General features: G+C 37.7%; 1 protein-coding gene and 1 long non-coding RNA gene across 2 annotated transcripts; both read left to right on the forward strand.

The window, feature by feature from the left end:
* The first annotated feature begins 1089 nt into the window (after positions 1-1089).
* Positions 1090-8988, forward strand: LOC140933297 (prostasin-like). The gene is made up of 6 exons (XM_073382831.1): positions 1090-1597; positions 4405-4542; positions 5044-5306; positions 6982-7129; positions 7782-8001; positions 8248-8988. The coding sequence occupies exons 1-6, from the start codon at positions 1531-1533 to the stop codon at positions 8819-8821; spliced, it is 1410 nt and encodes a 469-aa protein (XP_073238932.1). The 5' UTR covers positions 1090-1530; the 3' UTR covers positions 8822-8988.
* A 4868-nt stretch (positions 8989-13856) lies between these two features.
* LOC140933298 (uncharacterized) lies at positions 13857-17977 on the forward strand. Its single transcript, XR_012165035.1, has 3 exons — positions 13857-13943; positions 16975-17112; positions 17474-17977. It is a non-coding gene; the product is annotated as an uncharacterized lncRNA (long non-coding RNA).
* Positions 17978-18257: the final 280 nt, after the last annotated feature.

Raw genomic sequence — 18257 nt, forward strand, 5'->3', positions numbered from 1 at the left:
CCCAGAAGTATGAAAAAAATTCAAATTTTTAACCAAAATGATAAGGTTAACTTCTTTGGAAACAATTTTTAAATCGACGACTCTAGAATAAAAATTTTTATAACCTGGAAAGGCTTATTTTCCATGTAGGACATCACCAAACATTATGCAAAAACAAAGCACGAATATAATAGGCATAATAATAAAAATAAATAAATAAATAAAAAATAAAAAATAAAATACAATAATCATGGGTAAAGTGAATCCAATTCCTCGACCAGATAAGATGGAAATTTTTATAGTCTTTAAAGGGATGTTTTTTAGTGGGAACATCACCAAAGATTATTTCTTTGCATTTTTAGGCCAAAAACAAAGGATGAAAAAATTCCAAATTTGTCTGGCCAAAATCATGGGTTAACGGCTCTAGAAAAAAATTCAGTTTGGTGACAATATAAGAGATACATTTTTGTCTGTAGGGGTTTGTTTGATATCGAGAAAGTCACCAAACATTATTTCCTGACATTATTTCATTATTTTCCTAGTTGAGAAAGCCTTACTGTTAGAACATTCCCTATTTTCGTGTCTGCTCCCTGTCTTACTCTCCGTTCTCACCCGCACCCCAGATCTTTCTAATTGTCTCTGGCGTATTTAACCTGGACAACAATACGGGCTTTTTTGCAGTCTTTTTGAAGCCTGCTTCAAGTGCCTTCAGGACGCTTATTAGTGAGTCTCCCTATATCATATCTATATAACGCAATGATTACGTTAAGGTCCAATGTCATCCTTGGCTGCAAATGTTTCTTCTTCTTAACACCATTATTATACATGACCATGCTCATAGACAAGGAAAATATGATGTTCACCAAGGATTATATTATGTTGGCAAACATCGATTTTATTTTCCCTACATTTTTTATATTTAGGAGCTCAAGCCTAGGAGTTGACAATGCAAGTATCTGTTGTAGTTTTTTTTCAGTTAAGTTTTGCTTTCCTTCTTTTCAAATTTATTAGCATACATATTATTATTACCTTTTTTACTTTTCATTATTACTGTTTTTATTACACACACATAGCCAAAAATAATGGAAAAATAAAAATTAACTAAGGGCCTGTTTACATGGAGGTGGGGGACCCCAGGTAGGTGAGGTAACCCGCTTAGGTGGGGTAACCCGCCCGTCCATACAATCTCTCATTTTAATGTGATCACGTTTACATGTTAGGTGGGGTAACCCGCCACATATTACCTCACCTACCTGGGGTCCCCCACCTTCATGTAAACAGGCCCTTAGATAAAAAAAAAATTTCTTACAACATATCCAAACAAACATCCAAACTATTATTTTGGAAAAGTGAAGAAAGTGTGATTAATTGTTCCCCTTTTGTCAAAGGATTTGATCAGGTGGAAACCGTGCATTATTTCTCTGCACGAGTACAATGAAAAGGCATCATTCACTGTCAAGCGCGCAAGACAGCTGCTAACACACCGAATACTAAAAGTAATCGTTAAAGCACTCTTTTCAGTTATCCCTGGATAAATCTTTAGAAGAGGTCATGGCAATCTCCCTTCTCTTTGGTTTTCTTATTTTTTACTTCGCAGCTATTTCTACTGCCACTGCAGGTAAATTTTTCTTTCATTCATTCTTTCTTCCTTATTTGATTTTTCATTCAGTACCAAAAACTTTGTCCTTGTACAACCATGTACAAGTGGAAAGTGTCCCCTTAGGGACGGTCATTATGAAACTTGAGAAAAATATCCAGCTTTAATATCAAAAACACACACACAAAATAAGTACTTATTCAGGTTAGAATGCTTTTAGAAAGACCGGTCAAATTGTAAACACATAAACTAGACTCTCCCTCTGCCGGAGAGTTGATCTTTGTTGGAAGTGTGACGCTCGAACAAGATCAGCAAGTTTTTTGATTTCCTGTTACGTTTCTCATAGCTTACAAGTATTCAGTTTTTAGCCTTCTGATTCCAAAGTTAGGTTATCTTAGGCCTTTGTATATCCAGGAACCCTGTTGGGGATTATGCCGCGAGCGAAGCGATCTTAAGGTCTTTGAGGGATAAAAAGAGCCAATTATGCGAAATGTGAACGGGATTTTTCTGAAAAAGCAAAACAAATAAAACTGAAAATACAGGTCAAACCTTTACCATTTTCTATTATTCATTGTTGGCAAATTATGGATTTTGTTTGCAGCTGTTTAAGTCGCGAAGGGCCCGTGTTTACTGTGCGATTTCTTACTGGGGTCAGATGACTAGTGTTATACTTTACGTTGCTTATGCATTATATCATTGCACGTTTTCGGTGAAAACGGTTGTAAAAATACAATTGCAAAGTAAAATCCCAAAAGAAAAGTATTTTACAGGGTATTTTTGAGAGAACAAATGTATTGTCTTTTCACTGATATGGCAAAACGATAAGAATCAAAATCATATTTAGCTTCTCTATTCACAACTCTCGCACAAAGCTTTCAGAAATCCTTCTTCGTTAACTAGGCCTCTTTTCAAGATCAACACACTCTTTGTTATGTTATTTCAGTTTTCTTAATACTTCCTTAAGAATGACAAAAACAGCAATGCAAAAATAATCAAACAAATAATAATAATAATAATAATAATAATAATAATAATAATAATAATAATAATAATAATAATAATAATAATAATAATAATAATAATAAAAAAACCATCGCCAATAAGTAGTTGTACCTTGCCTAAGTTCTTGACTTTGGATGTTGGGTGCATTTTCGTCTTCATTGTTTCAGTAAAGCTACGTGCAAACGGACGCAACAACTTCCAAAAATGGTGGGAGTTGCTGGCCAACAATGTTACGTCCGTTTGCACGGGGCTAAAAGTATGACCGGTTTCAAACTTTGCGCAACAGCACACAACAACATGCAACAGAGTGTGCAAACGGACGCAACATGTAACATCCAACTGTACGATTTGACTTTTCTTAATTTAACAATGATGTCAATAAAAACACAAAGCGGTTATTAGCAAACGAGTTTTATTTAACTCCCTCTTCTAGGCTATGCTTTTTACCAACCATAAACAAGGAAACAATCGTCCTAAGTGTGCAGGCTGCCGAGCTTAAGCTAGGAAACAAACTTTCTGGTTCAATAACACACTTAATTCTTGATAGAGCTTTGTGTCATGCTATTCTAGGGTAATGAACCTTCTCCATCCCAAATGAAATTGCTCACTCAATCTTATGACCACTACTACATCCCAACATAGCAAAATACTAGAGACAGCCTTGTCCTTTCCCGTGTGGTATTTCTACCCGAGTTGGAATCTACCCGGTTAGAACTGATAACTATAAATGGTATAGAATCATAAATTATTCATCAATGAATGAATTAATAAGAGTAAAACGAATGAAACTTGATTTAATCGGGGTCAAATAGTCAGGACTTGGAAAGCACTACATCACTACGCAAAATCTACAATGACAAAAACCGCCACCTAGTTAGTTCATTTGGATAAGGGCCGGTGTGCTGAGCAGGAGGCCGCTGGTTCAAACACCGGCCTGAACAATACTCAGGGCCTTTTAAAACTTGAAGAAAAAGTGCTGCCTTTGTAAAAACATCTGCAAACGGTTAGACTTTCTAGTCTTCTCGGATAAGGACGATAAATCGTAGGTCACGTTTCACAACCTTGAAACCAACCTGCAAGTGACCGACAATTCCAATTGTAAATACGGCTTTGCTTGGGTTTCCCCCTCCACCCCCGAACAAAGCTGAAGTCCATGCATTTTGAAAGATTTTTCCAAACCTTTTTGACCCGTAACACCCAACACTGTCCAGGAGGGGGAGGCGGATTGGAAGAAAAATGCATAGATCATATGTAAATGACCAAGCGTCCCAAACGTTTTAACCAGGATGGTAGTGAGACTTCGAGCCTGCTTTACACTAAGCATCGTGTTGATAAATCATTATTGAAGAACTACTTGTAGCACGCCCCAAAGGCCCTAAGCGAGAGTGCCTTCCACCGCATAAACGGGAAAGATGATCCAAACAACGCACCAGAATTGTCCATGATTAGCTTGCGCTTGGAATTGGTTTGGGGGACAAATTTTGACCCAGTTTACAGCACAACCAATAAAAGAAGCGATGGAGTCCCAAAACAGTAATCCAGTAAGACTGAAGTGGAAGAACAAGAGACATTTTGTTCTTCAGTGATGTGTCAACTCCAAAAAAGCAATTTTGGAACAAGGATAATTAGGTGCTAATCCAGTGAACAATTTTTAAGCCACTACCCCTTGTGCATTGTGAATAAACGAAATCTGTAGGTTTAGTTCGTTGATTCGGGGAATATTCTACAGGGAATCGATTTATATAATCACTCCAACAGAGGCTTTGCTAAAGACGTATAAATAAATAAATAAACAAACAAACAAATAAATAAATGTTTATTTGCAGCGTCAGGCACTTGTGACTTTGAAGGAGGTCTGTGCGGATATGAGCATGATCCGAACGCTGAGTTTCAATGGAGCAACAACACTGGGTCTACCTATAGCCCCTTCACTGGACCCTCGGGAGATCATTCAACAGGAACAGGTCAACTGTAAATCAACATGCCCACTTTTTGTAGTGTATATAAAAGCTCAAAATGAAACTGGCTTCAGAAATACAGGGAAAATGATGTGCCAATCCACGCGTTATGCCTGGAATTTCAGGGAAACATGTTTGTTCATACATAGGATTCTAACCATGTAATTAAGGTAATTCAAGACAGTCTTCGATTCTGGATTCAAGATTCATTGTCAGTAAAACTTGGATTCCGGATTCCCTTAAATATAGAACATATACATAACAAGCACAGCCTTTTTGCACCAAAGAAGACCTTCCCGAATGCGTGACGAATCCAGTAAATTTCATGGAGTTTACGTTTTGTGAATTTTTTTCTCTGCCATTTAACTCTCGAGTACTTATGTTAAATTAATAAACTACTAAATTTTATAAAATAAACCATATTCTTCGGGTTATTCGTTAATTTTAATTGATTTTAACCTTTTCAATATTAACAAAAGTTGGCTTTTTATCTTTTTTTGCAATCAGGATCGTATATGTACATCGAGACATCTTACCCGCGTTTAAACCGAGAAGCTGCGCGCTTAATTAGTCCCGAGATCTCCAATGCTGACGGAAACTGTCTCAGTTTCTACTTTCACATGCATGGCCACAATATCCGGCAGCTTTCAGTATATTCACAGACCCATAGCGGTTCTAGAACTCTTCTTTGGCGCAAGCAAGGGAGGCTGGGAAATGACTGGCATTTTGGTTCTGTTTCATTAAACATACCCAAAGATTCAACCATAAAGGTGATGTATCTATACCGAAAATGAAAGTCGAGCATTTTTAAAGCGTTGCTCAAGTAGTCTATTTCACTCGTGCACAGCATTTTGGGGGAAACGCACAATAAAGATTCACATGGTACGGAGTTCTCGATTTTTTCAAGCTGCGAAAAAAGGCGGACAAAATTTACAAATAGATTGCAGGTTAGCCTGTTCCAGACCCTGAGTTAGGGGACGGCGCAGAGAGAAAAGAGCCGAAAAGCAGCTAGGCGGGGTGGATTTTTTATTAGTTTTGTGCCACACTTGCATAGAATTGGCAAAGTCGAGTGAATATCGTGATATTTAAATGAACAGGCCAGAAAAGCAACTATGTATTAAGAAAAACAATAAGAAAGTACTGACAAATCAGTCAAATCATTGCATTAAGGTGGCTGAACAGTTTTGCAGGCGGTCAACGCAAGCACGTGTCTTAAATTAAACAAACAAACATGGCGGTGAAAAAGGCAATGTTACACAGAAGAAGATCTCTCAAAATCTACTCATTAAAATTTTGTGATCTTTGGCAGAATTTCTACTTTTATCGCATTTTAAATAATGAGAACTTTAAAATGAAAGTTGAGCAGACGAATTTTGTAACACATTTAATAATAACAGTACAATTATATTATTGATTATCTAAAAACCCGTCTGTTAAAATTTGGTCAAATAAGTTTCAAGTGACAGTAAGCTGTGTGCAAGTTTACAGGAAAATCTAATGAAAGAATTTTATGTAAGCTAAGCAAAAGTGAAACTTTAAGGTTGCATTCAATCGTTTATCTTGCCATGGAAACTACGAAAACGTCAAATTTTACCTGTCAATCATAAGCTTTCATCAGTAAATTTTTCACCTGCCAAGTTTCAGCTTGTAAGCTGAAACCTTTCTCTTGCCGTGATTTGGCAAATGACATATACTCAGAAACTGCCAAAACAGTGTTTAGCCACCTTAAAGGGGAGTATTCTCTGTACAAACGCATGCTCTGAGACTCTGTTACCACCAAGATTTCTATCTTGTGATTTATGATAAGCATTACCAGGAAAAGGAATAAGGTCTATGGGTAATGGTTTGAACCTAGAGGCCCATGTCATAAGTAGGTGAAAAGTGATCCTCCAGGTAAGAGTATTACTGAATAGGACAATCTGTGCGGTAGTCATCTTCAGATTCAGTCACTGTTAACAACACTCCTAATTCTCGAAAGAAGATTAAAAGGGTAGGACTGAAGCTGTCAGATCATCAATTGAAAGGTTTTGACATACTTCGATACCTGAGCATGGTATTTATAGCACAATTTATCTCTTTCACAATAAAGGTTGAGAGTATCTTGTGTTCATATGAATATCGAGAGTTCCTTGGCTTTGGTTAAGCCACAAAAATTTAATAATGGGCAACAAAAAAATATAAAAGGAATGGCATAATTATAATAATAATAATAATAATAAAAATAATAATAATAATAATAATAATAATAATAATAATGATGATCATGATAATGATCAAAATAAAGCGATCCTGATAACCTTTTAAGCATCGGGAACTAAGTTAAGAACAAATTAAAAATGAGAGAAACCTTTAATAATTCATAAGGTTGGACGCATAGTAAGTCGGTATAACCTATGACTGGCAACCTTGAAACTTCAACCAACTAATGTGTTGTTGAACAAACAGGTCGTGTTCGAGGGATTGGCTGGCACGAGCTATATGGGCGATATAGCCCTTGATGACGTAATGGTGTTCAAGGATAGCAATTGTGGGTTAAACCCAAGTTCAGCACAGCCAAGCTCACCACAACCAACACCCATCCCCACGCCCCCAAGTAAGTTGCGATGCTGACTTAAGTTCTTTTCAGTTTGCTCGATATAACGTAACAGTCACGTGAAGTTTCAATCGATAGGCACCCAATCCATTAACTTCAATTCGCTACGTTTCCTGGATAAAGTTAAACGTTTTGAAAAATTTCTAATTAATACCTTACACAAACCGCTACTCGCCTTACAATACATAACTCAGTCAACCTAGGAGACTTAAACGAAACCCAGCTAAAGTACTAGTCAAACCCCGCTTTACGAACACCCGCTTAATACGGACACCTGATTATTACAGACAGTTTCATTTGTCCTTGAGGAAAGAAAGCCCGTACATTTTCCCTACATTTAACCCGCTTAATATGGACACCTCGTTAATACGGACACTTTCCATGGCCCCTACAGTGTCCGTATTAATAAGGTTTGACTGTGGAAGAGCGCAAAACCGTCCTTTGCATGAGTAGAGATCTTAGAAAGAAGATTTGAACCTGATGCTACTCAGCGAAAGAACCTTAAAAGGGCCTTGTTTAAACGTCGCATTTCGCATGCGCCGAATCTAATGCAAATGAGCAACAACAATAGATTTTCCTGACAGCAATATGTTTGAAACGGATCTTAGTTCTGCTCATGTGATGACCTGATTACGTTTCTTTCTATATCAAGCTGTTCACTCTTGTGGATTCAAACCCCATACTCGAATTGTGGGCGGCACCGTGGCGATTCCAAACTCTTGGCCGTGGCAGGCAATGCTCATGTACCAGAAGAGCAAAGGGGAATGGAAGCAGTTTTGCGGAGGATCCCTCGTAACCCTTGAATGGGTGTTGACCGCTGCCCACTGCGTAGTTGATATCAGAGAAGAAGATTACGGTACTCACATGGTCAGGTAGTAAGATTTCAAAACGTTTCTTAACTGAGAATCCTTGAAAATAAAGTCTGACTTTCACGTATTGTTAAAATTTTGAATCGATCCACTGCCACTTAGTTATTGCTTTCAGATGTCAAAGAGAACTCTTGGGAGTATCTCCAACGCCACTTTCAAATACAATATCATAATAGAATTTTAACTTTTCATATAGTAACCGGACTTGAAGCAAATGTTGATTATAGGATCTATTTCTCTTTTTCACAGGATGGGTGCGCATTATAAAAATACCTCACTTTTGACTGGCTCTGAGCAAGACTTTGGAATAAAAAAGATCTATTTCCATCAAGAATACAACAGCTTGGCCCGTTACAATTTTGACATTGCCCTTATTCGCTTGGACCGACCTGCCATTATTCAAGACGGTGTAGGTCTGGTATGTCTTCCTGACGACAATATTAGCTTTCCCCCCGGATCTGAATGTTGGATAACCGGCTGGGGAACACTAAAACCAGGGGGACCATCACCAGACGAACTCCAGCAGGCCAAGGTCCCTTTGGTATCGAATCAAAATTGTACCAAGAATGGCTCGTATCCAGCGCACCAGATTACCCGCGAGATGCTATGCGCAGGGTTTCCAGAGGGAGGTATAGATGCTTGCCAGGGTGACTCAGGTGGACCACTAGTGTGCGAGGATAACGGCAAATGGTATCTTGTGGGAGATACTAGCTGGGGCAAGAGCTGTGCTGAGCCAAACTATTATGGGATTTACGCCAGAGTGGCGCTTCTTAAGGATTGGGTCTTCCATGTGATGGCCCATCCGGATAGTTATTCTCAGTGATATTTAGTATGGTGAAACACATGCAAAGACATACGTAGCTGAGAGCATCAGTACAGATCATTTAATTATAGTTAAGGACATCTCAGTAGCATACAATATTATGTGAGCAAGGTGACGCCTTTGACGTCAACTCCCTTTCAAACTGCAATAAAACTTACGAAGTTGGAGATTTAAGTGAAATACTTTATTTGTCCCGCGTTAGCTGATATTTCATCAGCAACGACTGATGGTTTCTTTGTAGTATACATACATATATCTGTTGATCCAAGTCAAACACGTTTACCTTTTTTGCCTTACCTTGCTAAGAGGTGATCTAAATACAGATAAATTAATCGTGTACCACGTATGTCAGTGTTTCTCGACATGCGGTAATCGCAAAAGGAGCAGTCCGATAGAAAAATTGGGAAACAATAAAAACCAGCCATGATGAAACTAACTGAATTACAAATCTCGTTTCTTCACGCTACATTTCGAACGTCACCAGAATCTTGAGGTGACAGGAGAATTGGTTTAGGTTACCCACCAAATGGAAATTTATATGGTTCGTGCCATTGCAAACATCATTTGAGGCGATGAAGTTTTTTCTTGTACTTTCAGTCTTTCCAGCTTATTTGAAAAATACTTTATAGCGAATCCTTCTCCTTAAAGGCCAACTGCAATTGACTACTTTTTTTTACGAGGTTTGCAACCGAGCGATTTATGTAAATAGCAAGTACTCCAACCAAGCCATTTAACTTATTTCTTTACTCCCTTGCTAAGAGGTGATCTAAACACAGCGATAAATTGATCGTGTGCCATGAATGTCAGTTTTTCTTGACATGCGGTAATCGCAAAAGGAGCGGTCCGATGGAAAAATTGGGAAACAATAAAAACCAGCCATGATGAAACTAACTGAATTACAAATCTCGTTTCTTCACGCTACATTTCGAACGTCACCAGAATCTTGAGGTGACAGGAGAATTGGTTTAGGTTACCCACCAAATGGAAATTTATATGGTTCATGCCATTGCAAACATCATTTGAGGCGATGAAGTTTTTTCTTGTACTTTCAGTCTTTCCAGCTTATTTGAAAATACTTTATAGCGAATCCTTCTCCTACAAGGCCAACTGCAATTGACTACTTTTTTTTACGAGGTTTGCAACCGAACGATTTGTGTAAATAGAAAGTAGTCCAACCAAGCCATATAACTTATTTCTTTATTCCCAATGTGCTGTTAGCGGAATTATACAATTATAGTTTACTAAAGCAAGTCCCCACTGCCAGAGAGTTGATGGTATGTTCAGTAAGTTTCACTTGGGGACTTTAATATGGAAAGAAGGTTAACTGAAGAGTTTTATCTTGAGGCTATTAGAATCAGTACGCTCCGGTTAGCGACTCGTGTAATATCTGCTTTCGTGTACACAACACAAAAGTTATAGAAAATATAGTAAAGGTAAACGTCGGTCGGGTCAGTTTCGGGTGAAGGTATTGACTCACTGAGAAAGTCCCTTCATACCAGAGAAAACTGTCTCCGTACTGATAATGAGTGTGTTCGATTGGTTTTAATCCAGAATAAGAATACAAAGAGATATTTCATCAAATCCTGTCCACTTGTACGTTGGCCTACTTACGTTGCATATATCTAGAATTTGTATGCCTGCCAGATTTTACTGCGCGGTTATATAAAGAGATAAACAGAGTTAATACCTTTTAATCATATTTCGGATTACAGTCAATCCAACGTGCTATCATAAAATATACTTTAGCTTGAATTTTATACGCGAACATGCCGGCAACACAAAGAAAGTAACGTTTCAAGTTAAAAACGCGTCAACTGGAACGTTTCTATATTGGAACGTAATGGACGCGATGGCTTGATTTACGACCGAAATTCATATGAGACACCATTTGTAGGGAGCGCTAAAAGCACAACTAAACAAAGATAGATAAACTTGGCTATGAAAGCATACGCTTTTATCATATAGATAAAAAACGCGTATCGACAGAAACACAATCGCGTCAAACAAGTCAGTATTTGTACCTGATAGAAAAAAAATTTGAGACGAGCAGTCTTCGAAGGTTTTCCCTGGTAATGTTGGTGAATCATGCTAATATCGCGTAATTATGCCTCTTAATTCAAGTAGCAGATCACAATGAAAAAAGAACGAAGAAGGCCAGAGAAATGAGTGATGATTGATGATTTCTATTTGATCGCGATTGCTGCGATCGGCAAGAAAGTGACTTAAGTCCGAAAGACCACTGTTTCTGAGAAAATTGCAAATGTGTTTTAAATTAAGGGAAGTTAAGATAACCCTTGCACAGCTTCGTCAGTAAACATTTCTGCAAAGAACTTTGATTTTGCAATGCTAATATAGTTCTACCCATAAATCCAGTAGGTCCCACCGTTCACTGTTTATACTTTTCAAGCGACAACGTTTTTTCAATCAGATACTATCGCTTCGATCGCTGAGGTATAACTTTTTCTTTCTCGATAGTTACCAAAAAAGGGTGCCGTTCATAATCACTTACGGTTCCTTTTTGTAGAGGAAATTTATTTAGCTTATAGATAACACACCTTGCGTGCTTTTGCGCACACTGAAAGCATGTTGTGCTTTTTCGCACGGAGCTTTTGTTTGAAAACTTTAACACGCTCTTTTGTTCGACTTGCTCACGCTTAATTGTCTCAAGCGTGTCCTCTGAAACAAAAGAAATTGCTAATGAGGCAAGATTGCAAGCGTGCTAAAGCGTGTTTAAATAAATTCTTTTGTTTTAAAGTGAAAGCGTGTCGTGCGCGTGCTTTCACCTTTAGCATTAAAATCCTGTGGAGGGTCACATATACCATGCATGGTTTTATAGTCCATAAACATCATCAAGGATTATTTCCTTGGATTTGTCCATTCTCCAAATGTTCTCGACGGTATCTTTCAGCGGAAGTTTGGTGATAGTTGAGAAAGTTTGGTGGGAGAAAACTACAACTGGCTTACTGGTGACAGATTGTTTTGCAAAAGAAACAAAATTGTGTAGAGCGAACAGGGTCTTTGGCTAGATAGGCTTGTGTCTATTGAGAATATCTCCAAACCTTATTCTATGCAATTTCTTAGCCCAGAAGTATGAAAAAATTTCAAATTTTTAACCAAAATGATAAGGTTAACTTCTTTAGAAACAAGTTTTAAATCGACGACTGTAGAATAAAAATTTCTACAACCTGGAAAGGCTTATTTTCCATGTAGAATATAATGCACAAAGAAATGAAGTTGAATAAATTAGTTTAATATATTTCTTTAAGCCTTGTTGAGACGAACGGAGGTAATTAAATCGGAGAAACAAAAACTGCCTAGAATTTTCTATAGGTTGAGGAAGGCTAAAGATTTCTAGATGACCGTTCCATGCATGTACAATTTTCGAAGCTTATCTAATAAATTCCTTACGATTTTCTGAAGTTTAATTTTTTCCATTTCACTCCCCAAGTTAAGCTATTTTTCGTAGAGAATTAAGGAATCCTAAAATTTTCGGAACCGAAAATACGATGAAATTCTCACTTTCCTAAAACTTTCAATTGGAAGCTAAAAAATTTTTAACCAAAATGATAAGGTTAACTTCTTTGGAAACAATTTTTAAATCGACGACTGTAGAATAAAAATTTTTATCACCTAGAAAGGCTTATTTTCCATGTAGAACATCACCAAACATTATGCAAAAACAAAGCACGAATATAATAGGCATAATAATAATAAAAAAAAAATAAATAAAAAATTAAAAAATAAAATACAATAATCATGTTTAAAGTGAATCCAATTCCTCGACCAGATAAGATGGAAATTTTTATAGTCTTTAAAGGGATGTTTTCTAGTGGGAACATCACCAAAGATTATTTCTTTGCATTTTTCCGCCAAAAACAAAGGATGAAAAAATTCCAAATTTGTCTGGCCAAAATCATGGGTTAACGGCTCTAGAAAAAAATTCAATTTGGTGACAATATAAGAGATACATTTTTGTCTGTAAGGGTTTGTTTGCTATCGAGAAAGTCACCAAACATTATTTCCTGAAATTATTTCATTATTTTCCTAGTTGAGAAAGCCTTACTGTTAGAACGTCACGTATTTTTGTGTCTGCTCCCTGTCTTACTCTCCGTTCTCACCCGCACCCCAGATCTTTCTAATTATCTCTGGCGTATTTAACCTGAACAACAAAACGGGCTTTTTTGCAGTCTTTTTGAAGCCTGCTTCAAGTGCCCTCAGGACGCTTATTAGTGAGTCTCCCTAATCATATCTATATAACGCAATGATTACGTTAAGGTTCAACGTCATCCATGGCTGCAAATGTTTCTTCTTCTTAACACCATTATTATACATGACCATGCTCATAGACAAGGAAAATATGATGTTCATCAAAGATAAAATTATGTTGGCAAACATCGATTTTATTTTCCCTACATTTTTTATATTTAGGAGCTCAAGCCTAGGAGTTGACAATGCAAGTATCTGTTGTAGTTTTTTTTCAGTTAAGTTTTGTTTTCCTTCTTTTCAAATTTATTAGCATACATATTATTATTACCTTTTTTACTTTTCATTATTACTGTTTTTATTACACACACATAGCCAAAAATAATGGAAAAATAAAAATTAACTAAGGGTCTGTTTACATGGAGGTGGGGGACCCCAGATAGGTGAGGTAACCCGCTTAGGTGGGGTAACCCGCCCGTCCATACAATCTCTCATTTTAATGTGATCACGTTTACATGTTAGGTGGGGTAACCCGCCACATGTTACCTCACCTACCTGGGGTCCCCCACCTTCATGTAAACAGGCCCTTAGATAAAAAAAAATTTCTTACAACACATCCAAACAAACACCCAAACTATTATTTTGGAAAAGTGAAGAAAGTGTGATTAATTGTTCCCCTTTTGTCAAAGGATTTGGTCAGGTGGAAACCGTGCATTATTTCTCTGCACGAGTACAATGAAAAGGCATCATTCACTGTCAAGCGCGCAAGACAGCTGCTAACACACCGAATACTAAAAGTAATCGTTAAAGCACTCTTTTCAGTTATCCCTGGATAAATCTTTAGAAGTGGTCATGGCAATCTCCCTTCTCTTTGGTTTTCTTATTTTTTACTTCGCAGCTATTTCTACTGCCACTGCAGGTAAATTTTTCTTTCATTCATTCTTTCTTCCTTATTTGATTTTTCATTCAGTACCAAAAACTTTGTGCTTGTACAACCATGTACAAGTGGAAAGTGTCCCCTTAGGGACGGTCATTATGAAACTTGAGAAAAATATCCAGCTTTAACATCAAAAACACACACACAAAATAAGTACTAATTCAAGTTAGAATGCTTTTAGAAAGACCGGTCAAATTGTAAACACATAAACTAGACTCTCCCTCTGCCGGAGAGTTGATCTTAGTTGGAAGTGTGACGCTCGAACAAGATCAGCAAGTTTTTTGATTTCCTGTTAAGTTTCTCATAGCTTACAAGTATTCAGTTTTTAGCCTTCTGATTCCAAAGTTAGGTTATCTTAGGCCTTTGTGTATCCAGGAACCCTGTTAGGGATTATGCCGCGAGCGAAGCGCTCTTAAGGTCTTTGAGGGATAAAAAGAGCCAATTATGTGACATGTGAACGGGATTTTTCTAAAAAAGCAAAACAAATAAAACTGAAAATACAGGTCAAACCTTTACTGTTTTCTATTATTCATTGTTGGCAAATTATGGATTTTGTTTGCAGCTGTTTAATTCGCGAAGGGCCCGTGTTTACTGTGCGATTTCTTACTGGGGTCAGATGACTAGTGTTATACTTTACGTTGCTTATGCATTATATCATTGCACGTTTTCGGTGAAAACGGTTGTAAAAATACAATTGCAAAGTAAAATCCCAAAAGAAAAGTATTTTACAGGGTATTTTTGAGAGAACAAATGTATTGTCTTTTCACTGATATGGCAAAACGATAAGAATCAAAATCATATTTAGCTTCTCTATTCACAACTCTCGCACAAAGCTTTCAGAAATTCCTTCTTCGTTAACTAGGCCTCTTTTCAAAATCGACACACTCTTTGTTATGTTATTTCAATTTTCTTAATACTTCCTTAAGAATGACAAAAACAGCAATGCAAAAAATAATCAAACAAATAATAATAAAAACAAAAACAAAAACAAAAACAAAACAAAACAAAAAAAAAAAAACTATCGCCAATAAGTAGTTGTACCTTGCCTAAGATCTTGACTTTGGATGTTGGGTGCATTTTCGTCTTCATTGTTTCAGTAAAGCTACGTGCAAACGGACGCAACAACTTCCAAAAATGTTGGGAGTTGCTGGCCAACAATGTTACGTCCGTTTGCACGGGGCTAAAAGTATGACCGGTTTCAAACTTTGCGCAACAGCACACAACAACATGCAACAGAGTGTGCAAACGGACGCAACATGTAACATCCAACTGTACGATTTGACTTTTCTTAATTTAACAATGATGTCAATAAAAATACAAAGCGGTTACTAGCAAACGAGTTTTATTTAACTCCCTCTTCTAGGCTATGCTTTTTACCAACCATAAACAAGGAAACAATCGTCCTAAGTGTACAGGCTGCCGAGCTTAAGCTAGGAAACAAACTTTCTGGTTCAATAACACACTTAATTCTTGATAGAGCTTTGTGTCATGCTATTCTAGGGTAATGAACCTTCTCCATCCCAAATGAAATTGCTCACTCATGCTTATGACCACTACTATATCCCAACATAGCAAAATACTACAGACAGCCTTGTCCTTTCCCGTGTGGTATTTCTACCCGAGTTGGAATCTACCCGGTTAGAACTGATAACTATAAATGGTATAGAGTCATAAATTATTCATCAATGAATGATTTAATAAGAGAAAAACGAATGAAACTTGATTTAATCGGGGTCAAATAGTCAGGACTTGGAAAGCACTACATCACTACGCAAAATCTACAATGACAAAAACCGCCACCTGGTTAGTTCATTTGGATAAGGGCCGGTGTGCTGAGCAGGAGGCCGTTGGTTCAATCTTCGGCCTGAACAATACTCAGGGCCTTTTAAAACTTGAAGAAAAAGTGCTGCCTTTGTAAAAACATCTGCAAACGGTTAGACTTTCTGGTCTTCTCGGATAAGGACGATAAAATGTAGGTCACGTTTCACAACCTTTGCACATTGTAAATTCTGTGGGACGTTAAAGAACCCACACAGTATTCGCTAAGATTGGGGGACTTAGTCCCCAGTGTGATGTGGAGCAGAAATTGGCGCCAAGCGCTGTTGCGGTGACCCTGTCAAGAATTGGCAAACGTAATTAAATCAAATCAAATTAAAACTGATGTGGATTATTAAAAGCTATAACTCCTGTCCTCTTAATCTACAATTCGGCCAAAAGGGTTTGCAACACCTTCCTCTTCCCTCCTCTTTTTGGTGGGGGATTTGCGAGTGACCGACAATTCCAATTGTAAATACAGCTTTGCTTGGGTTTCCCCCTCCACCCCCGAACAAAGCTGAAGTCCATGCAGTTTGAAAGATGTTTCAAACCTTTTTGACCCGTAACACCCAACACTGTCCAGGAGGGGGAGGCGGATTGGTAGAAAAATGCATAGATCATATGTAAATGACTAAGTGTCCCAAACGTTTTAACCAGGATGGTAGTGAGACATCGAGCCTGCTTTACACTAAGCGTCGTGTTGATAAATCATTATTGAACAACTTCTTGTAGCACGCCCCAAAGGCCCTAAGCGAGAGTGCCTTCCACCGCACAAACGGGAAAGATGATCCAAACAACGCACCAGAATTGTCCATGATTAGCTTGCGCTTGGAATTGGTTGGGGGGACAAATTTTGACCCAGTTTACAGCACAACCAATAAAAGAAGCGATGGAGTCCCAAAACAGTAATCCAGTAAGACTGAAGTGGAAGAACAAGAGACATTTTGTTCTTCAGTGATGTGTCAACTCCAAAAAAGCAATTTTGGAACAAGGATAATTAGGTGCTAATCCAGTGAACAATTTTTAAGCCACTACCCCTTGTGCATTGTGAATAAACGAAATCTGTAGGTTTAGTTCGTTGATTCGGGGAATATTCTACAGGGAATCGATTTATATAATCACTCCAACAGAGGCTTTGCTAAAGACGTATAAATAAATAAATAAACAAACAAACAAATAAATAAATGTTTATTTGCAGCGTCAGGCACTTGTGACTTTGAAGGAGGTCTGTGCGGATATGAGCATGATCCGAACGCTGAGTTTCAATGGAGCAACAACACTGGGTCTACCTATAGCCCCTTCACTGGACCCTCGGGAGATCATTCAACAGGAACAGGTCAACTGTAAATCAACATGCCCACTTTTTGTAGTGTATATAAAAGCTCAAAATGAAACTGGCTTCAGAAATACAGGGAAAATGATGTGCCAATCCACGCGTTATGCCTGGAATTTCAGGGAAACATGTTTGTTCATACATAGGATTCTAACCATGTAATTAAGGTAATTCAAGACAGTCTTCGATTCTGGATTCAAGATTCATTTTTCTCTGCCATTTAACTCTCGAGTACTTATGTTAAATTAATAAACTACTAAATTTTATAAAATAAAACATATTCTTCGGGTTATTCGTAAATTTTAATTAATTTTAACCTTTTCAATATTAACAAAAGTTGGCTTTTTATCTTTTTTGCAAACAGGATCGTATATGTACATCGAGACATCTTACCCGCGCTTAAACCGAGAAGCTGCGCGCTTAATTAGTCCCGAGATCTCCAATGCTGACGGAAACTGTCTCAGTTTCTACTTTCACATGCATGGCCATAATATCCGGCAGCTTTCAGTATATTCACAGACCCATAGCGGTTCTAGAACTCTTCTTTGGCGCAAGCAAGGGAGGCTGGGAAATGACTGGCATTTTGGTTCTGTTTCATTAAACATACCCAAAGATTCAACCATAAAGGTGATGTATCTATACCGAAAATGAAAATCGAGCATTTTTAAGGCGTTGCTCAAGTAGTCTTTTTCACTCGTGCACAGCATTTTGGGGGAAACGCACAATAAAGATTCACATGGTACGGAGTTCTCAATTTTTTCAAGCTGCGAAAAAAGGCGGACGAAATTTACAAATAGATTGCAGGTTAGCCTGTTCCAGACGCTGAGTTAAGGGAAGGCGCAGAGAGAACTAAGGCGAAAAGCAGCGAGGCGGGAGGGATTTTTTATTAGTTTCGTGCCACACTTGCGTGGAATTGGCTAAATCGAATGAATATCGTGATATTTAAATGAACAGGCCAGAAAAGCAACTATGTATTAAGAAAAACAATAAGAAAGTACTGACAAATCAGTCAAATCATTGCATTAAAGTGGCTGAACAGTTTTGCAGCCGGTCAGCGATAGCGCGTCTTAAATTGAACAAACAAACATGGCGGTGAAAAAGGCAATGTTACACAGAAGAAGATCTCTCAAAATCTACTCATTAAAATT

The sequence above is a fragment of the Porites lutea genome, chromosome 4 (genome assembly GCF_958299795.1).
Source record: "Porites lutea chromosome 4, jaPorLute2.1, whole genome shotgun sequence".
Classification (NCBI taxonomy): Eukaryota; Metazoa; Cnidaria; class Anthozoa; order Scleractinia; family Poritidae; genus Porites; species Porites lutea.

What these genes read in the sequence shown, in the direction of transcription:
- LOC140933297 (XM_073382831.1), top strand. Translation starts at nt 1,531, where the DNA reads ATGGCAATCTCCCTTCTCTTTGGTTTTCTTATTTTTTACTTCGCAGCT. An exon ending in TATTTCTACTGCCACTGCAG is followed by an intron (nt 1,598 to 4,404) that starts GTAAATTTTTCT and finishes GTTTATTTGCAG; the next exon opens with CGTCAGGCACTTGTGACTTT. An exon ending in CCAAAGATTCAACCATAAAG is followed by an intron (nt 5,307 to 6,981) that starts GTGATGTATCTA and finishes TTGAACAAACAG; the next exon opens with GTCGTGTTCGAGGGATTGGC.